A 12,061-nucleotide genomic window follows, 5' to 3' on the forward strand; every position below is an offset into this window, starting at 1 on the left:
TCTGCCGTGCTCCTACCGCCGCCCGAGTGGGTGCCCCGACCGCTCGCCTTCGCTGTCCCTGGCGAACGGGCTCCCCGCCCCCTCCTCCCGCGCCGTCCCCTCCCCTCTCCCTCCCCTCCTCTGCAACGCCTGCATTATTTTCCGCCCGCAGGGTCCGCGCGCACACCGCGGCCTCGGCGGGGGGAGGTGACCGGGTGGGTGGCTGGGTGGGTGGCTGGCGGGGAGTAGAGCGTTCAAGTTGCAGGGAAGGGGTACCCGCTCCTTCCGCGCTCTCCGTGCTCCGGGCTCCTCACTCCTTCCCCCTCCTCTTCGCCTCCTCCCTCCCCACCCCCACCTCCTTCCTCCTCTCCGAAGGGCTGGTAACTTGTTGTGCGGAGCGAACGGCGACAACGACGGCGGCGGCGGCGGCACCATCCGGGCGGGCAGCATGGGCACGTCCGCGCGCTGGGCGCTGTGGCTGCTGCTCGCGCTGTGCTGGGCGCCCCGGGACAGCGGCGCCTCTGCAAGCGGTGAGTGGGGACGCGCCCCTCCGCACTCGGCCCGTAACAAGCCGGGGCGCCCGCGATCGCTGCGTTTTGGGGGGCCCTGAGGCTCCTCTTGCCAACCCCCCTCCTAGGAGGCGCCTAGCCGCGCTCCTCTCCTGCCTCCCCTCCCCGCCCGGGTGGCGCCTCTGAGCTGTCAGAACCGAGGCTACTAGGAGCTGGGCCCGGGGGACGGTGGGGTTTAGGGTGTCCTAAAGCGTCCCTTGAACTTGTTGTCATTCCCCCATGTCCTCTTTCTTCCCAGAACCTCTGTTTTACATGGTTTTCATCTCCCTTGACAAGGGCTTGGGGATGTGAGCTTTGGAGGCACTGAACAATGGTTCTGCCTCCTCTGCCAGGCGGGCTGTTAGGACCGTGGCAGAGCACCGGGCCTGAAAGCCCGGGTGCGCCCCTCAGACTTAAGCAGGGTTGAGAGCGCTCAGTGGGTGAAGGTGGGCGTCTCCGAGGACACCGGGCGCCAGGTGCCGGTCGGGCAGGGAGTCCTCGCGCAGCCGTGAGCAGGCGCACGTTCGGTGGGCGGCAGCCTGGAGGCCGAGCCATGACAAGTGCGCAGCCTGCGCACCGGGACTGCGACTCCCCAGGCGCCGGGCCGTCTCTCAGGCTCCAAGAGTGGCTTTCAACTGGACTGTCCTTCGAGTGCTTTTCTTCCTTCTCCGGGGATTCCACCACTAATGCGGCGTTTGTATACCTCTGGGTCTCTGTGATAACTGAACGGGGGAGGGGAGTAGGACCCAGACTTAATCAGGTTACTTTGCCGAGCCTCGTTCTGGGTTACGCTTCCCCCCAAAGAAACTGAGTCCCAGTATAGTGACGGCAGTTAGCCTTTATTCTACACAATAGATCGAAAATGTAGTGCTAGAGCTGGGGTGTGACTGTGGCTTGGGGAGGGCGGGGGTCACTATCTTACGTCCCCAGGGGTCAGCGCACTGACTTGGGATCCCTGTGTGTTTTCAGTCTCCCATCTTGGTCGCACAACTTTCCAGAGCAGGCAATAAGACGCCTTCCAAACAAAGGTCCCGCTTGTTCCTTGGCAAGCCACTTAAGAGGTCTTAGAGGTCTAAGAGGTGACACCAAAAAGCTTGCTTGCAACCAGCTCTAGGTAATTAGGGCAGAATACTGTCCCAGCTCTAGAGAGTCCAACAGTGCCCATCTCCTGTCGCCGGATAGCTTAGAAGGCCGCCTGTGAGCGGTCCGGTGTGTCCTGCATAGTGAGAGCGAAACTTTCAAGTGTGTGGTTCAAAGCAGTCCGTCGACCTATAATGGGTGTGTTTAATCTCCCAGCGCCCTGAGCCTTTGGCTCCGCTGTCCCGAGCGGTGAGAAGCTGGCAGGGCTTTTCTGCCCCATGCGATTGGCTGGTTACTGGATTGCGTTTAGCTTGATCACGGTGTTTTTCACGGGCTTAATTGAGCCGCCCCAGCTTGGGTACCTTTAAGATCAGCCTGGCTCAGAGGGGCTGTTCCTTCTGGTGCTTTCTCCTGCTGCGCTCTGAAAAGAGTCCATGTGTAGTGAGGCTGGAGAACTATGTGTGGCGAGCCAAACAAGCCCAGCGAAGTCCCTGCTTCACAGAAATTTTCAGACGCTGACATTAATCATTAATGGATGAGTAACGCTACTTATTAAACCATCCCTCAGAAAAAGTGACTTGATTTGTGTTATATATTTTGTAATATTTCAAAGCATGACTGTATAAAAAATGCATTATTAACTGTGACCCAGGGGAGGTAGGAGAAAAAAGAGTCACTTAGCTGGCAGGTCCCTTTTGTGTTCTGGGAACTTTTGATGTGCTAACTTTCCATTAGGTGCTGCTTTTTATGGGGTGGTAGGAAAGCACCCAGGCTGCTGCACTGAGCTAGTCCAAAGTCAGAAGCTGTTCAGTTGGGATCCGTAAAGGGAGGCTACCCTTTGCTCCCCCTTTCACTGCAAGTGGATGATGATGGTGCTGCAAAAAAGGTGAAGGGAAGGAGAATAAAAAACCTGACCCCTAAACCATCAGAGCAGGGGGAAGCAATTCTTTCTGAACTGCCCAAACATGAAGTTGTTTGAAGCAGGGTATTGACCCCAAGCCAGCCCAGACTGTCCATGTCTTCAAGTTCAAGTACCAAGATATGTGACTGATTTTTCTATCCCTGGCCTTCTATGCTCGAATTTTCCAGTGTCAGCCTTTCTCCTTGCCTGCCATATGCCATGCCCACTCAGAGCCTGCTCTAGACTACCTGACATGCGTCAGCGGGTTTGTACTAATTTCCTGCAAGGAACTTAAGCTAGACTAACAAGAGGCGGTACAAGGAATGATGACAAAATACATGGGAGATCTGGGGCTCTTTCCTCCAGCCTAGGTATAGAGAGAGGTGAGATGCTGTCCATTCTCAAAGCCAGACTTATGCAAGAGCTCTTCCAATGTGCCAATGCTCTTACGTCTTTTACTCTGGGAGCGAGTGACGTACCAGCAGTGCTAGGAATCTGGAAGGCCAGGCAAAATAATGCCTGGTTTACCAGTGCAACCAAGAGAAGAGAGAGACCTAGCAATCTCATCTACATCCAAGAACGGCCTTGTAGACAAGGTGTTCTTTTCTTTCCCCCCTTTGGTTTTTCGAGAGCAGAGTTTCCCTGTGTATCAGTCCTAGCTGTCTGGAACTAGCTTTTGTAGACCAGGCTGGCCTCGAACTCACAGGGATTTACCTGCCTCTGCCTCCTGAGTGCTGGGATTAAAGGCGGTGCGCCACTACCGACCCAGCCAACGGTGTTCTTTTTTAAAAGAGGGTCATAATCCCAACTTGATGGGTAGTTCATTTCCTAAAGCCGTGGAACAGCCTTTTTGGCTAGAATCATTCTCTTACCAGAAACTCTAATGGCTGGCCCTGTGGTATTTCAACTCTTGATGCTTGAGTCTCCAGGAAGACCTACAGCATGAATAATAAAGGCCAAGCATTGCAGAGCTAGCACATGTTAAGACTTCAGGCCGACAGATTGTGTTTGCCAACACTGTGCAGAACTTGTGAAGGTAGTGTGGTCTGTCTCTATCTTCCAAACAATTACCAGCTGAACCATTGGGCTTCTGCTTCTTTTTAAAAACCGAATAACCATATACAGATTTATCTCTAATACTTTTGGTGGTGGTTCTGGGAGAGCCAGAGTGGTGTTGTGATCACCCTTCTGTTTCCCTGAAACCTAAAGTTCTTAGAGCCAGCCTTAACGTCAAGGGCGCAGCTAGGACCCCAGGCCTATGGCTTCAGGCTTAGATCCTCAAACCCTGCCACTTACCAAATAGCATAGAAAGAAACATGTAGTAGGAAATATTTCCTAGCCCCTCACAGAGTGGCAGAGTTGTTCTCAGTAAGAAAACAGGAGGGGATGGGGGTAGCTCCCTCTTCAGATTCTGGTCCTGGCTCTGATTGGCGTCATTGACCTTGCTTTGGAAAGCTGCTTGTCACACAGGCTAGCCTATGAGACATTAAGCACATTACAGAGCCGAAGTGGTGCCTGAAACGGTGCTTGACACACATATACTTGGCTAACACGAGTGAGTCTCATGGCAGGCTAAGGCAGCTGCCCTTCACACATGTAGGAGATGGATTCTTCTAACTTGAAGTAATCTCAAGAGGTCGCCCAGACTACAGCATAGTAGATGACTTTTAAGAAAAACAAAAGCCCTTCTTTGGAGGTTATGCGGGAAGTTGTACATACTGAAGAGGAGTAATCTAAGGCTGTCTTTCCTCCTCGCTAAGGAGGGGACAATCCGAGGACTGGTAGTTTGTTCTGAGGTCCCCCAAGGCATATATAACCCAGTTCTGATTTTGTAAGTGGAAAATGGCTCAATTTTACTCTCTATATTTGTTTTTGATATAAATCGGGTATATCTCTCTGCTAAGCTCTAGTGTTAATTTACAATCAAGGCCCTGATAGTGGTAAATCCCAACAAGTTAGACATGCTAACTGTTGTTAACTAACTAACTGAGAAAGCAGGTGCCACCTTAAGGTGGGTCCAGTTTTCCTTCATGCGGAGAACCCTGGATGATTTGGGCCTGCCAGCCATTTTTTAGGCTCTAAATTAAAAGTGTAAGAGAGAATCTGCTATGCGTAGGGAGAGTAAGCACACATATCGTCTAGAAATGTTTCAGCGTTTCTGCAGAGGGGCCATTTTGCCAGCTTCACGTGTTAGAGTGGCTCTGTCGGGGAGGGGAGAGAGTATGCCAGAGTCAGCATTTAAGAAGTGCACTTTAGGGCAAGAAACTACAACTCAGAAAGGTTAGGCACTCACTCGAGTGGCCAGTCTTGCCACTAACGTGGGGCATCTGGGTTGGCAAGGGTGGCCAGTTGTTGTGTGGGCCAGAATAGTATTGGCAGTGGAGGGAGGGGGTAGTGGGAACGTGCAGTTTGCCAGGAAATGATGAATTGACATTTGAGAGTTTACACGTTTATAACTTAGCATTTCCGGCAAAGACGGTTAGTGTATACTATCTGGTCTCCAGGCCTGCCGCTGATCTTCACCTGCCTAAGCATGCGTTCCTAAGGTCGAAGTTCTAGCTGGCAGGGAGATTTAGCAGACAGGCTAGAAACTGAAGCCAGTCCTCTTGTCCCTCTGCTCAGGATCACTTGATGGTCAGGCACAGAAACAAGCTGGCCTCTTTGTGCCATTTTGGTTTTTTTTTTTTTTTTTTTTTTTTTTTTTTTTTTTTTTTTTTGTAGGAAGCCAAACCAGGAAATTCAAGATCCAAAGAGAGAGCTGAGCATAGAAACTGTGAATGGAGTGAGCAGAGGGGGGGGTTTCTTAGTCATGAACAGCCACAGACATCAGCTGAAGATGTCGTGAGAGTCCCCACATGCTGCTTTTGATTATAGCTCATGATGTTTCTCTAACAATCACCAGCAACTTAGACTTCACGATGCCAGCGCCAGAAGGGGGTGTTTTCTCTCTGCCAATGGTCCCGTAGAGGTGATGATTTAAGCCACAGTGGGCGATTGCCAGCATTTCCCGAAGAGCAATAACATGTCAGAAGTAAGTCTTGGGTCTTACACAAGCTGACTCCTCTCCTTACCAGATCTTCCACGTGGTTAGATCTCTCTCGTGTGAATGTGGCTGATACACTAATTATGGCAGACAGATGTGCAAGGTATGTTGTTTTTCAATTGACTTACTTGCCACCCAGATGAGATGAAAGTACCCTCACTGGTATAGGAAGCGGGTACCTTCTAAGCTTTATCTTTCAAAAGTTTTAGCAGGCAAAACTTCATTTAGCAGGCCACACTTCCTTTCTAGTTCAGAAAAGCTGAAAAAATATTTGACAAAAGTCTATAATCACACCAGACTTAAGGGTTAATTCATAACCAACTAATACATTCATGATATTTGGGTAGGACTTTGCAAATCTTTGGATGCTAGGTGACAAGCCCTAAGTGCACGGTGGCACTGGGACAGCTATGAAAAGTTTTTGGGAAGGAAGCCAGATCATAGTTGTTTCTGGGGAAATATTTAAGGGTCCATCGGACCTTAATGAGGAGTGCTATCTGAACGTGCTCCCGTGGGGAAGACCACAGGACCATATGGACAGACAGAAACAAAGCATTGGCGAGGGCGGTCAAAGGCAGGGAAAGTAAGGGAACCTCTTAGAGCTGTTAGGCTCAGCTGTGGTAGCCTGAGCAGATGGTGGTGTATGGAGGAGAGGAAGAAGTCAAGCGAAGCTGGTAGGGAGCTGAGACTCAATCCTGGAGTCAGTGGGAAGCCAGGAAATGATCCTATCCTTGGCCCTTCTGGATATTCCGAGGGGCTTAAATCACTGGTTTAATTTGGAGAGAGAAGGAGACAGCCTGGAGGCAAAGGGAAGGGTGACTTAATTTAGATCAAGTGAGCGATGTAGGGATTAGACGTGGCCAGGATTTGATGACCCAGTGTCAGGGAGAAGAATCCGAGCTCCCTCTTGGGCTACTGATTTAGAGTAAGTGACAAGCCCACTAAAACGAAGTAAGACACGAGAAGAGGGTACGTTGGGAACACGCCGCTTTGCTCGCAGTGTCTGCTAAGGCTGATGTATAGGCATGGATGGATGTTACCTATACAGTGTCCCCAAAAGCTGTGCTCAGGCTGTCATCGACAAGTGTTATAAAACACTTCCATTTATCTCCTGTCTGCACACAGTGACAGTCATGAGGGCTTTAGGGGGATTAGCAGTATATTCAAGGCTACAACCTTGAGAACAGAGCCTCTTCCATGATTTGTTGCCTCTGTAACTTCTTGGTCTTCATGCTGGTGGCCCCTGAGCTGTTCTCTATCCCAGGTGGATAAGGTGGGGATATGACTTGGTTAGTGCATCCCGCTCAGAGAATCAAGAGACTCAGTCCTTCTAGGAGAAGCCACTGCAGGGATTCCAGCAGCGTATTTAAAGGCTACGATAAGAACAGGAAATAGGGCTCTATCTCATCCATAAAGCCATACAGGTAGAGTGTCTTTTTGAGAAGGAAAACCTTTTCACTCCTAATCGACACAAGCAGTCTGTACTAGCTAAATTCCAAGCAGATTGGAATATTTCCAGAATTATATAGCTTCTAGTTGGTGACTGCAGTTGGTGTGCTCTTGGTAGCATGGCATCTAGAGCCAGACTCTAACCTAGGTTCAAATCTTAGGTCAGCCCAGTGTAATCTTGGTCCAAGTCACTGTAATGTTCCTTCTTTGTCCAAACTGCAAAGAGGAAAAGAGGAAAGGTCACAATAGAACTAATGAGTTAAGACATGAGAAGTCTTAGGGCGGAAATTGGCCAACAACACAAAGCATTTGGGTATGTCTTTGGATGTAGATGCTCTCGGCCAGGTGGAAATGGACCAGCTTGCGACGGCTAAAGAGTGGAGTTCATTCCTGGGCAGCTCAGGATCTCTCCCAGGCCACCTTGCTGCGGCGTTTTCCTCTGACAGCCTCCTCATTCCTGTCGGAAAAATTATTTTGGCTGAACTCAGAAGTCTGCCTGTCCTAAAAGGAGTTCAGCCTCTGAATAGAAGGGCTGGCATTAAATTAGCAAGCAGTAGAGATGAGGTTAGTCTAAAAATAATGCCCTTGGAGGGCCTAGAAGTGCCAAAGCAACGGACTGGAGAAATACCGGCAGATGATAACACCTTCATGTGTAAGCAAGTGAACTGAATGCTGAGCCTGGCAGAGTGTGCCAACATGAGATTCTAAGTTCTCTATGAGCCTGATACTCTCGGCATCTCCTCAATATCCCAGTATCCAAGCAGAGGACTCCTGCCTATGGGGAATCCATGGCCCATCCTGAAGGCCAGCTAGGCTATTCACTATCAGGCCAGTGCAGGGTTTTGCTGAAGCATACGTGCTGGTTTTCCAAGTTAACCCTCACAGAAGCAATTAGATAATGACAAGCTGACATCCCTGTACACTCAACCCATGCCTGCTGGAGCCAGTGAACTGCTGGGTGTGGGTCGCAGTCACTGTGAACTATTTAGGTGAGCACAGCTCCTGGGGTAATGAACGCCTTCGAGTAAGCTTGAAGTCTGGTGACATGTACAAGTGACAACAACAGCAGACATTCCTTGACATTTTGGGACATCTATTATTAACTTTAACTGGGGGTGGGTGGCGCACACCTTTAATCCAGCACTCAGGAAGCAGAGACAGGCAGATCTCTGTGAGTTCAAGGCCAGTCTGTCTACAGAGCGAATTCCAGGACGCTAGGACAGTCAGGACTGTTACACAGAAAAACTCTGTCTCAAAAAACTAGACAAAAAGAAAGAAAAAATAGAGCTTTCAGAAACCTAGACAGTTTAATCTCTCAACAGAAGAGGACCCTTTTCATATTTCTAAACTAACACCAAGAGTCTTTCTGGCTTATGATGGAGGCAACTCCAGGGTCCCTGCCTCTCCCCCATCCCTTTAACCCAAGGTATTTCCTGTCAACACTGCAGTTTTAAGGAGCCCACTGAAAACTGCATTTTACTTCATCTTTCCATCTCTCAGAGCAGAGAGATCTAGGGGTACAGAGTCCCCAGCATTTCCACTCCCAAGGTTATTTATGCCTTACTGTGACTTTAGTTCAGCTTAACAATGAAAAGAAACTCAGCTGTGGATGATTTCATGCCTGCTCTGTTCCCTCTATGAACTGTAATAGCGAGTTTGAGATTTAACATTCATGGATGAAAATAGACTACAGGTCTACAATCCTATAATCCCCAAAGCTCTGAGAACCAAAAGCTTCTTAATTCATGTGGTGCTTTCAGTCCTGGACCTCTGAGCACCAGTGGTCTCAGAGGAACACCCAGATGGGAGGTAGAATCTCTTTGGAACCTGCAGGGAAAACCCACAATGTTCTGGGCGGGTGGCTGAGGTCTCTGCACTCTACTTAGTGGCTGAGCTCTTCAGGCTGCGCGTGAGACAGAGAACTAAACAGAAGCAGGGAGCACCTTCTGCCTAGTCGTAGCCTCTCAAAGTGCTTAGCAAGCTAAGAATCTGAGAGGCATGGCCGAAAGCTTCCAGTCTTTTCGTTTCTCTTTAGAGGATCCTTTATCAGTCTGACTGGCTCTCCATCCTCCTTTCCTCCATCACCTTTTAGACAAGCAGGGACATTGGGTACCTACTGTCTTCCTTGTATAAATGAGGGTCATGTGTGTCATGGTGACATGTCACTTCCCGATGAGCAGGCAGAAGCCTGGGTGATGTGGGCGCATGTGAGATATGAAAAGGTAGAAGTTTCAACTTCTTTCTGCTTTAGGGGCAGACGAAATGCTTATGTCTGGTCAGAGCCCGCATCCTGAGCCAAACCTCTGGGATTTTTAACACAATCTATCACTGTTGAGAGTTTGTGTAATTACAACTAAGTCCAGAGTCCAGAACCGCCATGAAACTGTATATTAGCCCTAGCATGTTACTATGCGGGGCTTTAGCCCCAAGACAGCTTGAATGTCTACCGAATCTACCGCATCGGCCTCATTTTTGAGGAAGTTCTCCCACAGGCCTTGTCCTAGAGTTTTGTTTTGCTTTTATCTTCTAAATCTCTCCCCAAGTCTGATGGCTGCTCATCGTCCTCACTAGATAGAGTTCGATGGTTTGACTCGCGCTTCAGAATGAATGCCCTTAAGATGTCAGTCTTTTAGCCGTCACTGCTTCCTGACTGCAGTGGACAATTCTTTCTGTTTCCTCCTTTATTCTCTGACTGCAAATGCCTTTTTCTAATAAAGTCCTCAAAGTAGATTTCTGCCATTCCTGTAGTCCTCAAAGCTGGAAGGACACAGTCATAGCTAATGGCCCCTGGAAACATATACCTCCAGCTTGGAGAATATGGAGAACATTCTGGAAACACAGCGGCAATGGAGGGAGGAAGGGAGGAGACAGTCAGGTATCTCACACCTTGGCTTGTTGGCATTAAAATCAAACAACCAATGCTCTCCTCTTGTGCTCTTTGTAACTCCCCTAGTGTGTTTTATTCAATAAAATATTTGTAGAATGAATACACATTATGAAATGTTGGTAGAAATACTATCAAGTTACACTGCTGTGTAGCTATGTTCTAACTTGCTAAATGTTTAAGAGCCAGAAAGGTTCAGAGAGTTTTAAAAACAATATACACAGTACCTGAAAGTAGCTACACCATGTGGGTGATCTTGGCTTGAGCCAATTTTCATCTTGGGGAATTAAGCCACAAAGTGCAGAATTCTCCCTGACAGCAGGGCATAGTTTGATACTAGGGAGACCAACTAGGGCATTGTGCCTTTCACACAAGAGTTCCAGTCTGTGATTGCCTTGCCCTGTCTGTTCCTATGCCATGCTATGCCCCCAGCTGCAAAAGCTGAGAGGTAGCAGGAAATCTGAAGGCTTTCTGCTGGCAACCACCCTCCCCCCAGCAAATCTGCATGCATCCCAGGCTTTATGCTGGGTTTTGTAGGGCTGTGTGGTGTATTTAAGGGACAGGAGCTGCACCTCTTATCATCAAGCAATCTGGTCTTGCAGAAGGATGGAAACGCTAATGACGAAAGCACCAGAAACATCCTGGCCGTGGAGGACCTCCATGAAGTCCTAGTTCACACCTCTGTAAATAGCATGACTATCACGAACCAAAGCAACTGAGCTCAGGAAAGCAGAATCGGGTCCGTGGCTCTAGCTTGCTCTCCTTTTGTCTCATCACTGAGTTAAAAACACCACCCCACTGCCTCTTAACCACGTTTTCTGGATGCTTTTGACTTGTCTTTGGAACTGGCTTGTGAACACCTATTTTCCAAAGGAAGCCTCAGGTTTTTGTTTGTGGTTTGGGTTTGGCTGGTTTTTTGTTTTCCAAGATAGGGTTTCTCTGTGTAGCTTTAGAGCCTATCCTGGAACTCCCTCTGTAGACCAGGCTGGCCTCAAACTCATAGAGATCCTCCTGCCTGCCTCGCGAGTGCTGGGATTAATGGTGTGCGCCACCACCACCAGCTTGGAAGCCTGTTTTTAAGATATCCCTTCACTTCTACTCTCTCCTTGCCACCTTCACACGTCATTTGCTCTTTGTTTGTGAAAGCACTGTCACTCTTGAATGAAGCTGTGGATGTGGCCAGGAAGTGCTATTAAGGGTTAGGGTTGTCTGCATGTTGTTGGTGACACACACAGTTTATGCGAAGAAGAGTCCAGAGGCCTTGGGATGGTCCCTTGTGTCTCTGGCCTAGCTAGGTTCATTAATCTGGGGTTGAATTCAAGACCAAGACCTCTATTTCAACTACCATGCCCATTTTTTTAGACATTAAATGGAATATTATTACATTTATTTACTTATGTATTTTTGTGTGTATGTGTATGCACACATGTTCCATAGCATGCCTAGGAGGTCAGAGGACAATTTATAGGAATCAGTTATTTTCTGCCCTATAGGTTCCAGGAATAAAACTTGTGTCTCAAGGTTAGCAGCAAGTGTCATTTCCTGCTGAGCCATCTCGCCTCTGGGTCCTGGAAGTAAAAGGATTAAAGGGAAGGAAAATGAGGTCCCTGTTCTTTTAGAGCTATAACCACGATGCTAGAGAGAAGTGCTAAGAACGACAGTGTTGAGCAATTCATTGCTCCTTTACTTAAACACACGGTGATGCTGTCTTAGTTACTTTATTGCTGTGATGAGATACCATGACCAAAGCGACTTCTAAAAGACAGTTCTTAATGGGGGCTTGCTTACAGTTTCAGGGGGCTATTCTATGACCATCATGGTGGGCAGCATGACATCTGGCAGACAGGCATGATGACACGACCCATAGATGAGAACTCCCATCCTGATCCATCTGCAGGCATCAGGTAGAGAGAGGGTGGGCAAGACTGACACTGGGCTTGGTGTGGGCTCTTTTTCTTTTCTTTTCTTGCCTTCCTTCCTTCCTTCCTTCCTTCCTTCCTTCCTTCCTTCCTTCCTTCCTTCCTTCCTTCCCTCATTTATTTCTTCCTTTTTCTAAAATCAAGATAGAATTTCTCTGGCTATCCTGGAATTAGCTTCATAGACCAGGCTGGCCTTGAACTCAGAGAATCCAAAGAGCCACCTGCCTCTGCCTCCTGAGTGCTGGAATTAAAGGTGTG

At 48.6% G+C, this 12,061-nt stretch overlaps 1 protein-coding gene across 2 annotated transcripts in view; it reads left to right on the forward strand.

Annotated features, from left to right (window-relative positions):
• Positions 1 to 363: 363 nt before the first annotated feature.
• Vldlr (very low density lipoprotein receptor) overlaps positions 364 to 12,061 on the forward strand; it is a 33,411-nt gene continuing 21,713 nt past the window's right edge. For both annotated transcript variants that reach the window (XM_038327409.1, XM_038327419.1), the window contains exon 1: positions 364 to 509. In XM_038327409.1, the coding sequence (XP_038183337.1) occupies positions 428 to 509 (82 nt within the window). In that variant the 5' untranslated portion in view covers positions 364 to 427. The remainder of the gene's footprint in view (positions 510 to 12,061) is intronic.

This window comes from Arvicola amphibius, chromosome 1 (genome assembly GCF_903992535.2).
Source record: "Arvicola amphibius chromosome 1, mArvAmp1.2, whole genome shotgun sequence".
Classification (NCBI taxonomy): domain Eukaryota; kingdom Metazoa; phylum Chordata; class Mammalia; order Rodentia; family Cricetidae; genus Arvicola; species Arvicola amphibius.